We start from the raw sequence: 21464 nt of genomic DNA, 5'->3' as shown, positions 1-21464 counted from the left end.
GCCAGGCTCGCTCCCCGCCTCCCCGAGAGCCAGCCTCACCCGGCCGTCATCACCACATTGTAGATGACCAGGTACGCCGTGGCCAAGGGCCCAGGGCCCCTCTTCTTCCGCGCGCCGCCAGCTTCGCCACCCCCGGCCCGGCACCCGCCGCCCCCATTCCCCTTCGTCGCTGCAGTCGCCGCGGCCGCCGCCATGTCAAGCGTCTAGAGCCCGCTCCTCCTGCGCGAGCATCACCGCCCGGACTCGACCCTGCGAGGGGCGGAGCGAGGGACGGCGGGAGGCGGGGCCGCGGCCGCGGGGCGGAGCCAGGGACGGCGCCCACGGCGGCCGCCATCTTGGGGGAGGGCAAAGGCGTTCCTGTCGCTTCCCGCCTCTAGGTTCGCCTCAACCGCCACCGCCATCTTGGATCAGGGTCACAACCGCCTCTTTTGCGCTCCCGGTAATAACCTCTGGCGCCATCTTTGATTAGGTCAATGTCGCCTTTGGCTTCCTTGCCGGGCTTGCTGTTTCTGCCGAGGGGTGCTTCGTCGTCCCTGGCTATTTTCTCTTCTGTAACCTCCGCCTGCATGTTGCATCAAGAAAATGATGCTTTCGTTCTCCCTTCTCATCTTGACTTCTCCCAGTGGCCCTATCTTCGCCCCGCTGCACGTGATCGAGTAGCCTGCCATTTTGGGTCGAGGGAATTGGCGCCGACTTCGCTTCTCATCCGCCCCAGAGGCCGGTCGGGAATAGCCCGTCTGTTGGCTGGGCTCTGCTCCTTAACCGGTAGCCAGGTTGAAGGTGCAGACTGCGAAGGTTTTTCCCGTGCATTTTGATTTTAAGTTAGTGGCAGAGTGGAGAAGGTCAACGAGAAGTGTGCCCCTTTTACTGTCCGATTAAAGTCCCTGGTGTGGCCTGGGATCCAGCGTCGTCTGTGAGGCCTGGAAGGTGCTCAAGGGCATCTTCCTGCCGGAGGCGGTGTGGGCTGCCCCGTGGCCCAGGCGGGAAGACGATGAGGTTAGGCGGTCGGCAGAGGCTCAGGTGCCGAGCGGAGCGAGACGCTTTCCACCCACAGTGGCCCAAAATAGAGGGACGCTGGCCCTCGTGGGAAACCCGTCTGCTTGTGAAAACTGCTTCAACTGGCTGACCCCACTGTCCGTTCGCTGCTTTGTCCTAGGGGTGGGTTGGTTGTAAAAGTCTCTTACCGTTGATTTTCGCAGAGACATTTCCTTAAATGAATTACCGTGTATGTCGTGGTATAAAATATTTGTTTATTCTTTCCAGCAAGAATTTATGGAATGTCTGTGAGGTTGGGCTGGGATTCCTGGCACTAAATGAAAGGGACAAGTCCTCGGTCTCCCGGTGATTGTGTGGAAGAGCCAGACGAGAATAAATATGTGTTAGTCGGTGAAGACTGGCATCGGTTAGGAAGTTATTGTGATAATCCAGGCTGTAGTGATAGTGGTCTGGGCCAGCGTGGTCTTGACTGAGGTGATGAAAACAGAATTGAATTCTGGACATATTTTAGGAGCTGAGCTGATAAGATTTGTGGATGTGTTAGATGTGGTGTAAGAGGTAAAGGAGACATCGTGAGCAACTTGGAAAAACTGAATTGTAGAAGAAGCGATTTTGAAGGCAGAAGTCAGCAATTTAGTTTTTCAGTTGTTGAGTTTGAAATCTTTATATTAGACATGCAAGTGGAGATGTTGAGTAGACAATTAGATCTAGACCCTGAGGTTCAGGGAAGAAGTGTGGACTAGAGATCAATCTGAGTCATCAGGATGGTGATAGTATTTAGAGCCGTGAGATCTAGAGATTAAGATGGCACTAAACAGTTGTCAGGGTCTCATCCTTTACAGCCCTACAGATTGTATGGAGATCTTGTTGTCTTGTTTTCCTTAGTTTTTCGTTTTGTGGTGGTTTTTTTTTGTGGTTTTTGCTGAGGAAGATTTGCCCTGAGTTAACATCCATGGCAATCTTCCTCTATTTTTTAGGATGTGAGCTGCCAGCACAGCATGGTAGCTAACAGGTGTGTAGGTGGGTGCTGGTCTGCACCCAGACACAGAACCTGGGCTGCCTAAGCAGAGTGTGCTGAACTTAACCTCTAGACCATCAGAGCTGGCCCTTATTTTCCTTACTTCTTTAAAGAGCAAGCTAGTGTATTCAAATTGCAGACTCTGTTCAGAGGGGGAAAAATTTCCAAGTCAAATAAAGAAATGAGCTATTTTGCAGAGCAAATAATCACTCATCTAAAAACATCTTTCATTCATTTAACTGATTTTTTTTAAAAAAATTATAACCTACTTAATGGGAAAGTAGGAGGCAGGAATTCATAAAGTTCTGTCAGCTGGAAATCAATTTAAAACTCAGTGTATCTTCTTACAGTCACTTAGGCCCGACTCCAGTCTTTCCTCAATGGTACAGTCACAGATACAAACTAGTTCATGCTACTATCTTCCCTCTCCCCACCCCCTTAAGACATTTAAATGGTTTTTAATGGCACTTAAGATAAAATATAAAATATTTAATGTGGCCTATAATAAGGTGCAAGGTCTTGCCCCTACCTACTTCTTTAGTCTCGTATCACACTGTGCCCTCCCTAGACATACTGGTTTTGTGTTAGGTCTTCCAGTGAGTGATGCTCCTTTCTGCCACAGGGCCTTTGAACATGTTATTCCCTCTGCCTAGAACAATCTCCATCCCTACCTTCCTCCTTCTGATCCAAATTCTGCTGTCACTTTCCCCGAACTTCTGGAATGAGTTATTCTCTCTGTTATGGTTTCCCTGTACTTCTTCTCATGCCATATACCACAATAATTTTATATTTGTTTTTGTGATTTCTCCCCGCCCCCCCCATGAGACTGCAAGTTTTATAAGTCAGGAATAGGGGTGTTTTCTTGGTGATGGTGGTTTGAGTTGTTTGTGTTTGTGTTTTCCTGCCTCATTGCCTGACACGTCACCTGGCAACATGATACAGACATCACTCATGGTTTCTCTAGCAAAAGTAATTATTTCAAGACTTAGGAGTATGATGACATAAGCAGAGCTCATCATAGTCCTTCTGTGAAATTGATGCATGGATGCTGGAGTGCAGCATTTGTCCTTTGGCCAGGATTGTTAGAGATAAGAGGATGTGCTCCTGACTCCAGACAACCATCTTGCCTTCCGTTTGGAGAGAGATTGTTAATAGAAAGAAATCAAGCAGACATGAGAGGGAGTGTGTTTGGGGGCATTGAGTCTTGGTTCCAGTCCCTGATCCTGGTACCTAATGCTTTTCCTTCAATTTTGAGGATTATCTCATTATTCTTTCCAGCAAGTAAGTCAGTATGTTCCTTTTGCTTAATCTAGTGGTCCCAGAACAAAAACCCATTCGTTCCAACAAAAGCCCTGGAAAGTAATCTGACTAGTTTATGTCATATGCCAATGGCCATTCATTGTGGCCAAAGGGGATAGAATATGCTGGTCGGCCAGGTCTCTGTCATAGACCCATAGTGGGAGAAGAGGGGCTTCACCTAAACTGTATGAATTGAGTTTCTACACTCCGCCAATTAGGGGGATGTAGTTCCCCAAGAACTAATAAGGGAATTGTTACCAGATGAAGGGGATGGATGTTGGGCAGGTAGGGTAGGCCGAAAAGTGTTCCCCCCAATGATACTGATGTCAAATATTTGTGGATGTTACCATATTTGGAAAAAGGGTCTTTGCAGATATATTTAAATTAAAGATCCTGAGGTGGGAAGATAATCCTGGATTATCCAGGTGGGCCCCAAATGCAGTCACATATATCCTTATAAAATAGAGAAAAAGAGACAGACAGGGAAGGAGGCAACGTGACCACAGAGGCAGAGGCTGGAGTGATGTAGCCACAAGTCAAGGAATGGTGGCAGCCACTGGAATCTGAAAGATGCAAAGAATGGATGCTCACTCACAGCCTCCAGAGACAGTGCAGACTCGCCCATACCGTGACGTCAGACTTCTGAGAGTGGCACAAGAACACATTTGTTTTAAGCCACCCAGTTTCTGATGATTTGTTACAGCAGCCACAGAAATGAATCCAGCAGGTTAAAACAACAGATACTGACTGTGCATTATCTGTCTCCATGTATCTTCCAATCTAATGTCGGGGAGAACAGCTACATTCAAAGAACAGCTGAGGATGTTCAGGAGGTTAGAGAGGGCTGAGTAAACAGCCTCTCTGGGGACTAAGCAGCAGTCATTGCTGTGAGGGGAGAAGTCAGGAAGAGCTTCTCCAAGACATGTCTTGAACATAATCATAAAGAAAGTGAGGGATGTGTTATGAAAAGGCAGACAGTCATTAAAGCGAGGGGAGACGAAAGGTCAGAAATGGAACAGGACACAGTCTTGTGTCTACAGAAGGCTGTCCAGAGTAAGGTGACAAAATGAGTTCATATAAATAGTTGGGCCTTGAGTGCTGGACGAGAGAATTTAAATTTGAACTAAGAAGGGCTAATGAATCAGGTTCTTAAATAGTTATAGGTTGGAGGAAAAGAAAAATCAACTCCCATGTATTAGTTTCCTATTGCCACTGTGACAAATTACCACAGACTTAGTGGCTTGAGACAACAGGAATTTATTCTCTACAAGTTCTGTAGGTCCGAAGTCCAAAACGATTCTTCCAGGAATAAAATCAAGGTGTTGGCAGGGCTGGTTTCTTCTGGAGGCTCCAAGGGAGCATCTAGTCTTTACCTCTTCCGGCTTCCAGAGGTTGCTGGTATTCCTTGGCTCACAGTCACGTTGCCCCAGTCGCTGCTTCTGTTGTGGGAATGCCTTCTCTAATTTTGGTCCTCCAGCTTCTCTCTTCTAACAACCTTGTGATTACATTGGGCCCAACCAGATATTTCAGGATAATCTCCCCATCTCAGGATCCTTAATCACACCTGCCAGTCCCTTTTGCCATATAAGTAACATTCTGGGGATCAGAGCATGGACATAGTTGGGAGGTCATTATTCAGCCTATCATATTCCATTACAAAAAAAAGAAAGAAAACCCAAAGATTTGGACAATGACATTCTTTTTAAACCGTGGCTGAATTTGCAGGAAAGTAAGGGATAGCCCCAAAGTGGGAAGCAGAAGTGGAGAGAGGGCTTATGTTGGTGATGGTAAAGAATATTAAACTGAAGCTAGAACAGTCATCAGTTAGTAAAAGCAAAAGCCAGGATTTCTCTAAGCGCAAGTGCTAATGCCAGTCCTAGGACTGAGAGACTAATCAGGGAGCTTTCTAGGGCCTCTTTCATGAGGGCACTAATCCCATGCCGGATACCTTCCAAAAGGCCGTACCTCAGAGTACCCTCACATTGGGGATTCAGATCTCAACATAGGGATTTGAGGGGAACACAAACATTCAGACCGTAGAAGTTACCTTCCTTGGCAAAGGGGATTTTCCAGATGTGATTAAATCAAGGATTCTGAGATGAGGAGATTATCCTGGATTATCTGGGTGGGCCCAATAGAGTAAGGCAGAAAAAGAATCAGTCAGGCAGAAGGGGACTTGACTACAGAAGAAAGGCAGAGAAAGATGCAATGTTTCTGGCTTTGAAGATGGAGAAAGGGGCTTCGAGAATCTGGAAAACACAAGGAAATGGCTTCTCCCTTAGAGAGTCCAGAGAGGAATGCAGTGCTGCCAACATCTTGATTTTAGCCCAGTGAGAGCTGTAGCAGACTTCTGACCTGCAGGACCATAAGATAATAAATTTGTGCTGTTGTAAGCCGCTAAGTTTGTGGTAATTTATTACAGCAGCAATTGGAAACGAATACAGCCAATATATCTAGATTGATAGCAGTCAAAAAGCATTACCAGAGAGAAAACCTTTCGTAATGGGGGAAGGTTCCATTCCCCAGGAAAACATAACAATTTTAAACATGCACGCATAATTACATGGCCTCTCTGCTAATGTTCCAATTCTATGTAGAGAATCAGAAAACATTTTTGGGGGGCATTGAGGAAGACCTAAATAAATGGAGAGATACTGAGTTCATCAACTGAAAAACTCGATACGATAAAGATGACACTTCTCCCCAAAGTAATTTATAAATTGCATGCAATCTCAATCAGAATTTCATCAGGTGGTTTTTGTTGTTTGTTTGCTTTGATTTTTGTGGAACTTGACAAGCAGATTAAAATTTTATATGGAAATGTAAAGGTCCAAAAATTGCCAAGATATTGGGAGAACTTGCTCTACAAGGTATCAAGATTTATTATAAATTATAGTAAAATAAGGCAGTATAGTATTGGCATAAGGATGACAAATAGACTGACGGAACAGAATAGAGAGCCCAGGAACGGACCCACACATGCATAGTCACTGTGTAAGACAGAGATGCAGTGGGGAAAAGATGGGCTTTCCAATAAATGCTGCTGGGACATTTAGGTATCCATGTGGGAAAAAATTCCCTATCTCACACCACACACAAAAAGCACCTCTAGGCTTAAATGTGAAAGACAACATTTAAAGGTTTTAGAAATTAATGTAGGAGAATATGACTTCAAAGGTAAGGAAAGAACTTTAAAACGATATAAAAAGTACCAACTGTAAATAAAAAGATTGATACATTTGAATATATTAAAGAACTTTTGTTCATCAAAAGATAGCATAAAACAAGCAAACAGAGCAAGGTACAGAAATGGGAGAAGATATTTGCTACACATATAATTAATAAAGGACAGCATATGAAAATGCCTTCAAATGAGTAAGAGATAATCACATTGAAAAAATGGGCAAAAGACTTGAATAGGGACTTGACCATAGAAAAAATATCAATGACCAACAAACACATGCAAATATGCTCAACCTCATTATTAATCAGGGAAAGAACAAGTTCTAACCACAGTGAGATGCCATTAGCCGTCCTCCAGAGTGGCTAAAATGACACCATTTGGTAACAGCAATTGTTGGTGAGGGTGTAGTGCAGCAGTAACTCCCAGGACTGCTGGTGGTGAGTTGGTGCGTTCACTTTGGAAAACAGTTTGGCATTATCTAGCAAAGCCAAAGATACACATATCCCGTGATGTTATTCTACTGCCAGGTAGGTGCCCTTAAAGATCCCCTAGGATATGTATAGCAGAGTAGTCAAAGCCCTACACTGAATACAACACAGCATCTATCTACAGTAGAAAAAATCAGTCCGTCATGGTATATCTTACAATGGACACCGTACAGCAATGCAAGTGAGCAAATCGCAGCTCTACTCGGCAACGTAGATGAGTCTCATAAAGATAATACCGAGTGAAAGAAGTAAGGTGCAGAAGAATATATACAGTATGATTCCTTCATCTAAAGTTCAAAACCAGGCTAAATGAAATTATATTGTTTAAAGGATGCCTACACAGCTGGTAAAACTATAAAGAAAAGCAAAGAAATTATCATCACAAAAGTCAGGATAAGTGGATACCTACCCAGGATAGTGGACAGTGGGGAGGGAGGAGTTTATGACCAGGAGGGGACAAATACCAGGGATCGGGAAGGGGGGAGGGGTTCTGGGAGTAACAGATGCGTTTATTTCTTGACCTGGATGGTGGTATATAGGTTTTCCCTTCACGATAATTCATTATGGTATATATTTATGTTTTGGGCCCTTTTTGCATATACCTTATATGTTAGATATACTTTATATGTTAAATATACATAAATGATATATAACAAGTTAAAAATAAAGAAGAATCCTGATAGTAGAAATAGGTTGGTCTGCATCAGGATGATCATCTAAGAAGCTATTGTAGTTAACCTGGGTTTAATAAAGATGTTAAGGGGCCAGTATCGCTGGCTCCTCTTTTTAAGGGAAGCTGTTGAGCCAAAGCCCTGGTGACAGACAGTGACTGGATTTTCTACCACGTGATCCTTATTTCTCTGGCTACAGATAGGAATGCATACATAAATGGTAGGACTATACAGCAAAGCAAGGAAGTGTTTTATCATGCAGTCAGGATAGTGGATACTTCTGGACTGGAGCTGGGCACCGGACCCGGGAGCAATTGATGGGGAGGCACCCCTTTCTCTCATCTTTTCATCTCCATAGATAAGGCAACTTCTGCACAAAAGGGGTATGTACTAATCACATTTCCAGCTTCCTAAACAATGGGGACCAACTCTGGTTAGTTAGAAAAGGAATGTGTTGAAAGGACACTGAGTGGCTCACAAAATTGATGGAAAAGCTGAAGAATGAAGATTGGAACATGGACAGGAGCCATGGAAATTAGGCAGCCAAAAACAGAGACCAAATCAATACACAGGAAGAATCTGGTCAGTAGCCAACAGCTTCTGTCATTGGCATGGCCCACCCTTGCATATTGGATGCTCCGTTATTGCTTCCTCCACCATCTCTGGAAATTTCGATTCTAAACTGCCATTTTCGTCTCTGATTACTCACTCCAGAGTCAAGGGCTTAGGTAGGAGCATCTGGTTGGAATTTCACATGCCCAAATTCTAGAGACAAGGGAGCTGGAAAAGGGGCAGTTTGCCCACACCTGAGCTTCTTTATTGGAATTCCCTCCAAATAGGAAGTGTTTAGATACTGGGCAGCCAAAAATGAAAAACACCTATCACAGGGACTATCAGAAATAAACATATCTGGCTCCCACAGGGAGGAGGAAAGAGTAATATGATTAGTTAAGATCTGTGAAATTCACTGGGCCATGTTTTTCCTGGGGAACAAGAGATTGTGCTCAGAGTCATTGAGTTGAAAGGCAGCCAGGCTGTCTCTTCCTTCTGCTTGGCAGTGCACCAGTCTCTCTTTTCTAGTTTCTCTGCCTGTGATTGGAAATGGGGAGAGGGATGTCATTCTGATCAGCTCTGCACTCCAGGCTAAGCTATCTTCAATTTAGGAAGGTGGGAAGTGACCTCACCACCATCTCTCATCTGGCCATTAACAGAGAGCCCTACAAGTATATGTTTTTGGGTGTCTAACCAACCATGAAGACAGCTGACATCTGGATTCCTGTTTGGCTATGATCTGTCTTCATTATCATGCAAAAACCTGTAGAACTGGCATAAATAAATTTAAGAACAAACCCAACTGACTCCTGGTAAATATACAACTTAGCTAGTGGGAACAGAAGTGTGTGGGCATCAGTTAATTTATTTTACAGAGGAAATGAAAATTGCTAAGTTAGGCAAGTTGGATTAAATGCAGATTAGTTAACTGCGCTTCTGCTTTAAATAGTTAAATATAAGACATTCATTAAGAGGGTGCATTATTGAAAGTCTAAATGATTTGGCTTCTTGGACAACCAATTTAGGAAAGCTTGTATGTTTTGTTGTTGTTGTTTTTTGGTGAGGAAGATTGTCCCTGAGCTAATATCTGTTGCCAATCTTCCTCTTTTTGCTTGAGGAAGATTAGCCCTGAGCTAACATATGTGCCAATAGTCCTCTATTTTGTGTGTGGGATGCCGCCATAGCATGGCTTGATGAGTGGTGTGTAAGTCCACACCCAGGATCCAAACTGGCGAACCTTGGGCCATTGATGTGGAGCGTGCAGACTTAACCTCTATGCCACCTGGCTGGCCCCACTTATCTGTTTTAAAAAACTCCTTGAGCAAGCAAATGCCTTTCTAGAAACAGGCTCTTCTCTGGTCAACATGGGTACTATTGATGTCTTCAGACTGAGCTCCTGGATTCTGGACATTAGTCTGTCCTAATTCCTGGTTATCCCATCCTACCTCTGCCCTGATCTCCTAATTGGACTTTTGACCTTAAAGACCTTGGTTTGCATCAGTGAACTGATACCTTACATTCCCTTTGAGGCTCCCCTTCCTAGGTACCTGGTTCCTCCAGTCTCTAGCCTTTTGGGGATTCTTCAGGGCAAACTGACTTGCCTTCCTGACTCTGCAGGAGGTCGGGTTTCGGCTTCTGTGCTCTAAGTCAGTTACCCACTCATCCATTTGCTTTCCATTTTCCAAACTTCTGATGTTTTTTCATCTGTTTTCTCCTATATTTGTCTTTGAAGGGTTTATAGCTTTTAAAAAAAAATTATCATTCCTTTACTCTCAGTTCCTGGGGGTTCTGAAGAGAACAGAATCACTGCTTGTCTTCTGTACTTCATGTCTGGCCTTTTCTCTGCATTGGCAGCTCTCCGTTTTCTAAACCCTTGATTTCCTGGTTCTCTAGAAAATAGGAGCCTCCATTTTGAGCTTTCTCGACAATTTAAAACAGATATCGACCTGGCCTTTTCCTGGGACTGCCTAGCAGGGCCCTATTTGTTCTGTGGTTAATATGAAGTCAGAAACAAGTCAATGTGAATTAGCTTTTGTAAATAGCAATTAAAAATTCAGGAATATTTTGGGATAAAGGTTAAGTGCGATTAGTTTAAAGTCAAGCTAACTCTGAGAAATTTCCTCTTGATTGGAAAATAAGACTCAAAAGGTCAGATGAGCTTTTCTTCTTTGACTATGAAGGAGAATATTTAGGGACTGGCAGTTCAAACTTTTCATTAGAACAAGAGGGCAGTGTAGCATTTCCTAAACTCACAGCAATTATATTTTGTACAATTGCATCGGCTCCTTGTTTCGAAATCCTTTTTTGGAAGGTGAGTGGCATTTAAATAATTCTTTCCATCTATTATACGTATATAACTTTTCCATATATTTGTCTTGTTTCTGCAGAAGTAGAATCAGTTCTTTGAGGGTGGAGAATGTTTCTGACACCTCCTAGCATCTCTGAGTGCCGGAGCGTAGGAGCTTACCATAAGGGCCAGGTACTGTGCATGTCATCGATTGTCTAACACCTATGAGGGAGGAATTATTGTTACTCTAATTTTATAGGTGAGGAAACTGGGGCAAGCTACACAGCTTGAGTAAGAGGTAGAGTTGGGACTGACTCCACTTGGCTGATTAACCTGGTTAGCTAGGTCCTACCCTAGTATCCTGCAGCATTTGCCTTCGGTGAACAGGTAAGTTGCTCTCTGGAGAGACGGATGTGGGACTTCATGGAGCTTACAGAATAGGCTGTATGACTTCTTGCTAATAAATGTTTGATGCATTTGTCCTGAGGCTATCTTCCACTGTAACATACCTTCTGGGGCAAGTTTGTGGAGAAGCCCTATAGCTCAACTTCTCTCTTAACTAGTGGAGGCTACTGATGTCTGCCCAAAAGCAGCTAATAAATGTGAATGACTCCATTGACTTAGGTTAATTTGTAACGTCCTTCTTCCTTAGTTATCTCCAACTAGAAGAAACCTAGTCCTGGAGAGTGAGATAATGTCTTGTGAAGATTTATTGTACACTTGCGTGTAGTCACTATTGGGGCTATCGTCTCTGACGTGAAGCCCTCCCTGCAATGTGTGAGCATTCGGGACATAGGCAAGCCTCTGGGCTGAAAGTTAAAACAACCATCAGTTAGAAATTTAATGTCTCCAAGTGCTATAGATCTCCTGGCGTTTCCAGTTCCAGTGGAACGGAGTTACGATCAAGACACTGGAGGTAAAATGACTCCAGTGGAAAGGAGATATGATCAAAGCCACGAGCATCAAGGCAATTCTGCCCTGGGGACCGTGTCTCTCTCCTTCTCTGCATCATCTCTTATGTCCCCATGGATGCTCCCCTATTGCAAGTAGCTCCAAGTTCCAAAAACACTGGAAATTTTTGGCCTAGTTGGTTGTTTCATATCACAGCCAGCTTGTGAATTGCAGGTCTATTTAAATTTTGTGGTGAGAAGAACAGAACTGGTACTTTCAAAATGTCTTGAAAAGTGAAAAATATATGTGAACATAAATAATGAATCAAGAACAATAGCCTTTGGGGGCCGGCCCGGTGGCGTAGCAGTTAAGTTAACACGTTCTGCTTTGGTGGCCCGGGGTTCACGGGTTAGGATCCCGGGTGTGGACATGGCACCACTTGGCAAGCCATGCTGTGGTAGGCATCCTACATGTAAAGCAGAGGAAGATGGGCATGGATGTTAGCTTAGGACCAGTCTTCCTCAGCAAAAAGAGGAGGATTGGCAGCAGATGTTAGCTCAGGAATAATCTTCCTCAAATAAAACCAACAAAAAACAATAACCTAAGTATTGAGTATATATTATCCAGTACAATTGATGAAACTATACACCATACTCTCCAGATGGATTTCACACAAACTTTTAATTTCACAATCATTTGAAAAGTGATATGCACAGTTAAGGTAAAATTTTGTTTCTCTTTTCCTCCTAGTCCATCTACCTAGTCCACCTAGAAACAGTGCTGTCTGATAGAACTTTACAGAAAGTTCTAATCTATGCTGTCCAATAAGGTATCTACTCGTCATATGTGACTACTAAGCACTTGAAATGTGGCAAGTTCAACTGAGGAACTGAATTTTTAATCATATTTAATTAATTTAAATTTAAACAACCACTTGTGACTGGTGGCTACCATATCAGTCACAACAGATGTAGAATATGGTGATGACCTTATAACAGGATAGTCTAGGTTTTGTTGTAGCCACAAAGAACTCTAAAATCTTGGTGACATAAGAACAAGGGTTTATTTCCTGCTTGTGTTATATACCCATTTTGGGTTGGGGGGACCCAGGTGGATAGAGCAGCCACCATGTCACATGTTGCCAGTCATTTCATAGAGTCTTGCACTAGCACTTAAATGCTCTGGCCCAGCAGGGACACATGTCACTTCTGCTCACAGCTCACTGACCAGGATTAGTCACACGGTCCTACCTAAACAGGGAGCCAGGAATGCAGTCCTAACCATATTCCAGGGGGACACAGAGCCTCAGACATTAACCTCCATTTCAAAATATAGAAAAGGAGTTCCCTAGGGGTAAAGAAAGTAGTATTGTGTTTTCTTGAAAAGTGGAGAATTGAGTTTCTTTAGAATTCAATTATTCAATACATCCTTATACTTATTAGAACAGATTTTTAAAAGCAGGTGAGAGGTGACGCAAAGAGTAAAACAAGCATTTTGATAAAAAGTTTATATAAGTGAAGTTAGAGCTGACAAATGTCAGCAAATGTCTTTTTAGTTCTACAGAGAAATACCATTTAATATGAAGATCTGCAATGTAAGAAACAATAGACTTTTTTTTAATGTTTGGGATGGAATGGAAGAAAATGTATTTGTTATTTTTCTTGGCGCAGGATATATTTGGTACGTTTTTCATTAGCAAGGAATAAAAAGTCCTTTCCTTTAAAAAATAATAAATTTCTCACTAGAAATATTTGCGGATTGTGGTTGCCTGAAAAAATTTAAACATTTATTAACTGGACAATTGATTGTTTCTTTCCAGACTACACTGTGGAATCAGAATCATCTAGTCCAACATTTAACAGCATGCCTTGAATTCTTTCTAGAATATCTACAAGATTGTTTGAACAGCTCCAGACATGGGGGACTCGCCATCTGATATCTGATAACAGACTTCCTATAAAGCAGGAAGGATGGTTTCCTGATGACAAACGCTTCAGTATCAAGACATGGAAAGATAGCACTTGGCTGCCAATAACGAATTGCACCAAAGTTACAAATGCGAACCAAGTCCTGGTAAATAATATTAATGATGATGACCATTTTGTCTCATGCTAAAAATGTCATATAGATCTTAGCATTATGAGGATACTATGGATATCCTTCCAGAATGTAATCAAACCAAACTGATGCTCAAGAGAAACTTTGAACTAAACGTGTAAATTAGGCTACCAAGGATAAATAAGAACTACCTAAGTCACTCTGTTCCTCAGTAGAACACAATCATAGAAGCCTTTTATGCAGGACAGTGTTTGTTTTTAGTTTCCGGGATCTATCTGAGTAGTTTATAACTGGTGGCAGGGAAAGAAAGAAAAGGCTGCAAAGATTGAACAAACAGCATGCACTGTGGTATCCTTTATTTAAAAATTGTGAGCTAACTATAGTTGTAGTGTTCTCATTTACCATTCTGATGGCATAATGAACTGGGAGAACATTAACACAATTTCAAGAAGGCATTAAAAACCTGTCAACAAACATACACACCACACATGCGCACACACATGACACACACACAAATAAGATTATAGTCTAACACAAAAGTGATGAAGAAAAGCTTTGAATGCTCTAAATCAAATTAAAAACCCTTTATTATAATAAACTGTGAATACGGTGGCTATTATGAAAAATATTGTAACTGTTTAAAAAGCAAAAAGGAAAAATACTGGCAGTTTGAAACTAGCAGCAAAAAGCAGATAAAAATAGAATGGAAGATAACATAAGACTAAGTAATACCAAAATTCTAATGTTGATACCGTGTAGGATTGCACTGAAGTAATTTCAAATTGGTTCTCAAGGAACTACTAACAAGTCCCTTGGAATATTAACTTGCTGTACTTTACGAACAGTGGAAAAGAAAAAAGTATTTGGAATGTTACACACACACGCAGATGAAATGTATTAGGCATATCAGTTATGGTCTTTGTTTACGACCTTCAAAAAGTTTTATCAAGAAAAATTTAAGTGCCAATGTAGTGAAAGAAAGTTAAAAATCCCTAAAGATGCAAGTCTGAGTGCATTTCCCAGGTCTCAGAATGTATTTCACGGTGGGGGCAAGGCCTGACTGATGCACATTCAAGAAGAAAAACATCGTGGAGCCCAGAAGGCAGGTCGAGCTCTCTGGAGAGTGTCTAGAATGCAGGTGTATTCAACTCAGACTATCTTGAAGGAGATTCCAGAGTATGTCGCGTTCTACAGCTTTCCATCAGTTGAAATGTTTCATCATGGCCAATAAATAATTAAGACTGACTTTCAGCAAACTGGTTTTTCATACATTCAAACATAAAAATCTTCACCACACATGCAGGACTGATATTCTATAACAGCACAAATATGAATCCTGGTTTAAGAAGAAAAGCACATTAGCAAGGATTTTTTTTTTCACGGTTCTTATAAAAAAATGTCTGAAGCTGCTAGACATCTGCAAAGAGGGGATAAGTTTAGATTTCCCACTGATTTTGGAAGAAGGGAGGTTCTATTTTCCTAAGGAAGCCAAAGTAATCCATGAGCAGGGGACCTGTCTTCAGAATCTAAGAAGCGTAATGTCCTTAGTTCTTAAACTCATGGCAAGTTCAGATCCAGAAAAACTGGCAGGTAGAACGGGGGAGAGAAAGGAAAAGTCTGAATGTCTACAGTATACTTTGGAATCAAATGTGCCTTGTAAGTTAAAATGGCTCAACTGCTTTCAGAAAGAAGTGCTGCAGGACTGGAGAAGACCCAGTTCTCTGGAGCCAGGAGCTGGGAGAGCGCCCTCCATCTCCAGGGGCCCTCTGGGCTGAGCTGTGGCTGGCGGGCCCAGAGCCCTGTTTGGGCCTTTGTTTTCACGAGTGCTTTCGGTTGGGGAATGTATGACTTTGCCTAGATAACTATTTCTTTTGGTTACTTTCTCTCTAAATTCAACTGGTCAGGCAAGTTACTGATGATTTCCCAAAATAAATCCAGCTGCACTGGTATCTTAAGGTGCCAGCTAATTCAAATTAATGCCCATCAATACTGCTGCCAGGTATCAACTGCTGTTGCTGAAGAATCAACCCCCAGATGGCCTAACTAGATAATCTACCACACTAGGTGCGTTTACTATCTTGGATTTTTTGAGCTTTAGAGAAATAGTCTTTGTAATATGACTTAGGAACTGCTTCTCCCTGGCTTTGTTTCACTCCTCCTCCTCTTCCTCCTCTTCCTCCTCCCCTTCCCCTTCTCCTTCCTCCATGGTTTCCACAATGAGCTCCGCTGTGCAGGTGGCTTCTCCAAGACTGTTGACAGCCTTGCAGGTATACTTGGCATCATCATCCCCGCAAACATCGCTAATGATTAAAGAGCAGTTCCCATCTTCGTCGTAGTCTATCTGGAAGTGGCGGGACTCCCTGATTGACTGGTCATCTTTGAACCAGACGACCTCAGGGTCTGGGTATCCTGCATCACAGGGAGAGAACACACGTTGCAGACACTGTGATTGAAAATTTCTTATGAATTCATGCAAGCAACTCCTAATCTGCCTCTATTGATTATGGGGGTAAAGGAAAAAAATTATGTTAGCTTTTAGTATCTGCTTTCATATTGACATTTGAATATGGGCATATATTATCAATACAAATATCTGAAACCTCAGATAAGGTATCTTACAGTCATTCCATTTCCCATCCATGTGGGGCCTGCACCACCTCCCGCCTTCACGCAGATAAAGAATACTACATGGAATGCCACCCCAACGCCAGCTACACACCTAGAGCTAAATATCTTCTTGGATGAAAAGAAGATTTTTTATCTTGTATAAAAGTTGAACTTAAATAAACTTAAATAAAAAATAAGAGTCAGAATAACTGGGCACAAGGGATCTTTTGGGGGTGATGGAAATGTTCTAAACTTGAGTTGTGGTATCAGTCGCACAACTCTACAAATTTATTAAAAATAATTGAGTTATATGCTTAAAATAGGCGTGTATTTCCATGGTTTGTAAATTATAACTCAATAAAATTGATAACAGCTATATAAAACATAAGTTAGAGGAAGTGATAATATTGCTAAGAAAAAAACCCCCAATATTTGTCTTAGTCTGATCCAAAGATAGATAATCTGCCTGTAGATAACTGGAAATTCACTACATTGATTAGTCTCATGTTTCTGCAAAATTCAGCATTAAAAATATATGGGAAATATACATTTAAAATATATAATAATTCCAATTGACTTGTTCTTAAATTTTGGAAAAGTATTTTTACAGGAAAACAATTGTAGCCCCAACCAGAATAAAAATTTACAAAGAAGAACTTAAGAATCCTAACATTCTTTTTTGGTAGAAATTTGTTTTTATCAAAACAGCATCCATATGCTTTAGTTTCTCTTCAGGACTCTAGTTGACGTTACGCAAATTCCAAGGAAATAATCCCAAAGAGAAAAGCAACCACAAAGATGATAATCAGTATGTTATAATAATTTTTAAAAAATAAAAAAAGGAAAAAGGAAAGAACTTCAGAAGACCCAAAGACAATGGTGATGGAGAGAGTGACAAGCAGTGGCCCAGAGCCTTCAGCAGAATCCCCAAGCGGAGCACTTCCACACTAGCAAAGGCAGCACATCCACTTTTTTTTTTTAATTGAATGAAAAAAGAGAAAGATTATGGTAGGCATTTGCAAGGCATTTTGATAATATAATGACGCACGAGGAAAATTCTTTTTTCATTCCTAACTTTGGGTTACTTTTCCTAAAAGGCGTTATCTAGTCATACTGCTGGAGACTCTTACAGAGTGGGAGGCACGATTTGTTCTGACTGCGGTCCTGTGCTAGGCAGCCTGGGGAAAGCTGCTTCATGAACTCCTGCGCTTCATTTGCTCAGACTGAAATGGGCGATAGCCCTCCATTTGGTCGGCACACGACAGTCACAGACTTGAAGAGGCCTGTCTTGTCTCTCCTAATTTCTCAGGTGCTAGGCTAAGATCCCGAAAGGTTCCTTGAGCTCCAACAACTCACGATTCTACAGCCACATTATTCCTGGCAGCAGAGGAGAAGTGTGGAGAAGACACACAAACTGAGGGCTTTGCCCAGATGCCTGGGTCCCAACTTCCCTGTGTGAAGTCACGTAGCACGCTCGCTTTCAGCATTTACCAATCCCACAACTTTCTCCTTGACTCCATGACATCTTTAAAAGACTTTAAAAGTTTCCCCTTTGCACATATGTCGTCTCACAGAATCCCCAGAGCCACTCAGGGCGCCAGACATCATATTACAGCTGAGGGTCTGAGGCTCACAAGAGTTAGATCACTGACCAAGGTCACACAGCCCGCTGATGCACAGCAGAGCCACCAACTCCACATCCGATGCCCTTTGTGCCAACCTTCCTTTGAGAGCTTCCTGTGGCCAGTTCACATACTTCCCAGAAGCTTGTTTCATTAAGCATGCGCCATAGCCAAATTAGGTCCATGATAAACCACTTTTAACTTGGGCCTACATAGCAAATGTGCCCCAGGTTAGTCCCTGAAGGGTGTTAACCTTCTGTGGGTGGGCCTGGGGACGGGAGCCAACTCCTCCTGACCCAGTTTCCCTCATAGCCTGGCTGTTGTAATTGCCAGGCTGCCCAGAACTGACACCTCACCCAGGGCACACAGTAGGGGCCCATCAGCCAGCCACACCACTTTTTAGTAAAGGGAAGAACAGCCACAACTTACCTTCAATCTTGCAGTCAAATCTAGCAGCACTCCCCTCCACGACTTCTAAATCACGAATGGTCTTAGAGAAATAGGGCTTTACATGGGGCTTTTCCTCAGCAACAGCCTCAAGGAAAGCCTGGGAGACATCTTCTAGAAGACAAGGAAGAGGATGTGGTCATTTCTTCATTCCTTGTTCTCCCCTATTCCCTAGTTTAGAAAAGCTGGCTTTTTAAATTTTTTTTTAAGTTGCTATCATTTAGCAAATAATGCAGTTGAGAGGCCTGAATCATAAGCAGCCCTCTCTCCCGGGGACAGGTTGGCCTGCTGCCAAATGCTTTTGGCAGATGAGAGAACTGTGACCAAACTGGGGAAATGTTTGGAACCCCCCCTTCCCTTATGCTGACACATTGAAAAAGGAAATAATCTTTAAAAAGGATTTTTGGCTGCATTTCATGCTGTTTCAGGATTCAGTTGAGGGCATCTCAGAAGGACGAACCTGACCAGTCTTCCTGGTCTCTGAACCCCCTCTGCCCTCCTCGGGAGAAGCCAGGTCCTAGAGGCATCTTCGATTTGCCAGTAGTTCTATCCTCCTCACTTACACTGCCTTCACCTCGTATGACTGCGGACCAGGGTTTGGGATCGGTCTAGGGAAGAGCTGTAACTTGCAGGGGCTCCTGTGTCTTCTTCCTCCCCTTCAGGCTATTCTGGGTCATCTGGGCAGTGGCAGGAGGGAATCAGGAGGGATCAGGCCCATGTGCTGCAGACTTCGTCCCTGAACACATCCGAGCAGCCCAGCAAGTGGCCTCGCCAATTACCCTGCCTTTGTGCACAAAAGGGATCTAGACTCAGCTTCTCACCCTTGGATATCAAAGGCACCAGGCAGAGGGAGGCAGAAGGGTGTCTCTGGCTAGATGAGGCACCTCAAGAAGATAAGGGCCAGACCCCGCCTGCATCTGAAGCAGAAAGAGGCCGAGGCCTTCACGGAGGAGGTGGACGGGGCGGCCTGTCAAGGACACTGGGCAAGTTAACTAACCTGACTGGTCTCTAGGTGGGGCCCTGCCAGTCACTGTCCACCCAGTTCAGACGGCATGCTTCAGCATCATGAAAAACGCCAAACGGACGTGGACTATATGAGTTAATTTTTGTTTAAAAGAAAAACACAGTAAAAAAAATGGATGGCTATTTTTAAAAAGTATACTGCTATAGGTGGTTTTTATTGTATGTTTGCCTATCCTAATATACAAATATCACTTGAAAATATCAAGAAAAAGGAATATCATAAATATCACAGAAGGAAGGAACAAATAGCACAGAAAAAGGAAGCTTTTAATAAGACCTTTGCTAATTCTTATGTAAAATATAGGGAAAAGAATAGTGAAGGTCATCTAGTCCTATTAGACAAATGATTACTTTCCCTCTGCAAATAGTTAAACCTAAGATTAAACAAATAGTTAAACCTAAGATTAAACAATTAACAAGTAATGACTAGACTTAGTGATTGTTGTCAGGGCAACCAAAAAGTAGCTCTGAATTTTATCCTTTAGGTTGTATTATAAAAAAACAAAAAACAAAAATCCCCTCCCCCTCAAGACACCAAAATGCCCCTCCAACCCCCAAGCCGTCCTTTCTCACCAACTGGTTGGAGAAAATCTTCCTGGAGCTCCTTACCTTCAGATTCTAGTTTTTCTGCATTGAGCGGGCTGGTTGGTGACCCTGTTGAGGATTTCCTGCCACTGAGCCCTGAGATCATTGCCATAGAGGACAGCCTTCCAATGGCTCTCACAGCATTGCCCGTTTTCTGGAAAAGAGACACTGGAGTTGGACTCAGGCGGGGTCCCTGGTTCCAGTTGGGCAGTGGGGCTCGGGGAGAACAGCCCAGCCCAGGAGAAGCGGCTGTCCCGGAGACAAGGGCCTCCCGAGTGCTGAGGTCCTGCAAGAGGAGTGAGCCCAACCTTGCTCTGCTCAGCACTATCAGCGTGTCAGAAGATGTTCGGAGAATGGAATGGGGCCTGGAACCGATGTGTGCGTTAATGTGACTAAACAAGGTCAACATGAGACAAAAACCCTTTTCATAGTGTGCTTCAGCTCCCATAAAAGGGATAGTTTATATAAAGCAACTGCAGGCTGAGACAGCTCCAAGACTTATTGCTGACGGGGCCCAGTGGGCTGTTTCTCGTAAAACAATGCTAGCGATAGGATTTTAATTGGTCAAGAGGATAGTTACTACAGATCCCACAGGTCCTGATGTAAAAAAAAAAAGTTCATTTTCTTGACCTTGTGCAAGTCGCTTAACCTCTCCGGGCTTCAGTTTCCTTTTCTGTTTAGGGAGGGGGCAGATGATCTCCAAGGTCTCATTTAGTTCTGTTTATAAAAGATTCAGATACTTAAGAGATTTCGGGAAATGCTCTGGCTGGCCTCAGCACGAGTGTGTGAACGCACAGTGAAGTTCTAGAAGGGTGTTCTTCTCTCATGGACACCCAGACACCAAAAAGAAGCACCCGAAGAAATGAAAAGCAATGACGCTTCACTTTTCTGAGACGAGGCACCTGAGGAGAGGACGGAATTTCTGCCGAAAAGGATGCCAGAACCCGACATGAAAATTTTCTTGGCCATTGTGAAAATTCTACCAAGCATGGGACTTAGGTCAAGAAATCCGTAGTAACATACAATTGTGTCTGTATTTCTCACCTTCAAGTAAGTTTTTCACCCCTTTTCTAAGGTCAATGGAATGACTAAGGTAAGAAACTGAGGCCTAACCAAGTCTTTCCACGCCTGCACCCAAAGCATCTTTTCAGGCATCCAGATGCTGTGCATCCAGAGAGCAGATGTTGCTACCACAGACTGGCTGCCGAGAGAGGAGGGAACGGCCTGTACATAGGTACATGGCTAGCGCCACGGGACCTCAAACTGTGCCGGCTAAGCCATTTTCCTCCTCAACTAACTTCATACGCTCAAGGATTTCAGTAAAGCCTCACAATTTTGGACTATCTGGAAAGCGAGTATGCTTCAATAAAAAGATTTTTTTGAAAGTAAAAAATTTCAGAGTGCTAAGGAATCACACAGGAAATTGTGTGTGTGTGTGTGTGTGCATGTGTGTGTGGTTTAAGTGGAGACTTAGGGCTGTGACCATAATCACTTTTCTGCTATGTCACATGCCATCCTTGTTGCAGTACTTTTCAAGCACTTGGGACAGTCATTCCCTCCTGCTCTGTCCTCAGGCCATCTGCCCTCTCACATACATCAGTGTGGTGTGCTTATGCTTCTAGCCCTCTGTCACCATGGTGAAGCTGGGTCACTCTGAAGAGAACCCAGGAAGCCCCAGGTGGAGGTGATGGGGGGGCAGGAAGGTGAGAGATGATGACCAACCAGCTTAACTGTGT

At 43.0% G+C, this 21464-nt stretch overlaps 2 protein-coding genes and 1 long non-coding RNA gene across 33 annotated transcripts in view; 1 reads left to right on the top strand and 2 right to left on the bottom strand.

Annotated features, from left to right (window-relative positions):
- Positions 1 to 347, bottom strand: part of HACD2 (3-hydroxyacyl-CoA dehydratase 2) — a 96755-nt gene extending 96408 nt beyond the window's left edge. The window contains exon 1 of the mRNA XM_070583749.1: positions 40 to 347. Coding sequence (XP_070439850.1) covers positions 40 to 194 — 155 coding nt within the window. The 5' untranslated portion in view covers positions 195 to 347. The remainder of the gene's footprint in view (positions 1 to 39) is intronic.
- LOC103547466 (uncharacterized) lies at positions 305 to 14337 on the top strand. Of its 2 annotated transcripts, XR_011529454.1 has the most exons (4): positions 329 to 439; positions 10596 to 10687; positions 12137 to 12215; positions 13206 to 14337. It is a non-coding gene; the product is annotated as an uncharacterized lncRNA (long non-coding RNA). The 2 variants fall into 2 exon arrangements; XR_543956.2 differs by lacking the exon at positions 12137 to 12215 and having other exon boundaries at positions 305 to 439.
- The window catches only part of MYLK (myosin light chain kinase), a 258792-nt gene continuing 251111 nt past the window's right edge, over positions 13784 to 21464 (bottom strand). For 21 of the 30 annotated variants that reach the window (XM_070583722.1, XM_070583729.1, XM_070583730.1 and 18 more), the window contains 3 exons: positions 19753 to 19882; positions 18103 to 18234; positions 13784 to 15853 (listed from right to left, as the gene is read on the bottom strand). In XM_070583722.1, the coding sequence (XP_070439823.1) occupies positions 15594 to 15853; positions 18103 to 18234; positions 19753 to 19882 (522 nt within the window). In that variant the 3' untranslated portion in view covers positions 13784 to 15593. Of the gene's footprint in view, positions 15854 to 18102; positions 18235 to 19752; positions 19883 to 20036; positions 20260 to 21464 lie in introns of those variants that run through there. The other 9 variants (XM_070583726.1, XM_008514697.2, XM_070583728.1 and 6 more) reach the window with 3 other exon arrangements.

Source organism: Equus przewalskii, chromosome 18 (genome assembly GCF_037783145.1).
Source record: "Equus przewalskii isolate Varuska chromosome 18, EquPr2, whole genome shotgun sequence".
NCBI lineage: Eukaryota > Metazoa > Chordata > Mammalia > Perissodactyla > Equidae > Equus > Equus przewalskii.
This window is presented reverse-complemented; position numbering and strand designations above follow the sequence as displayed.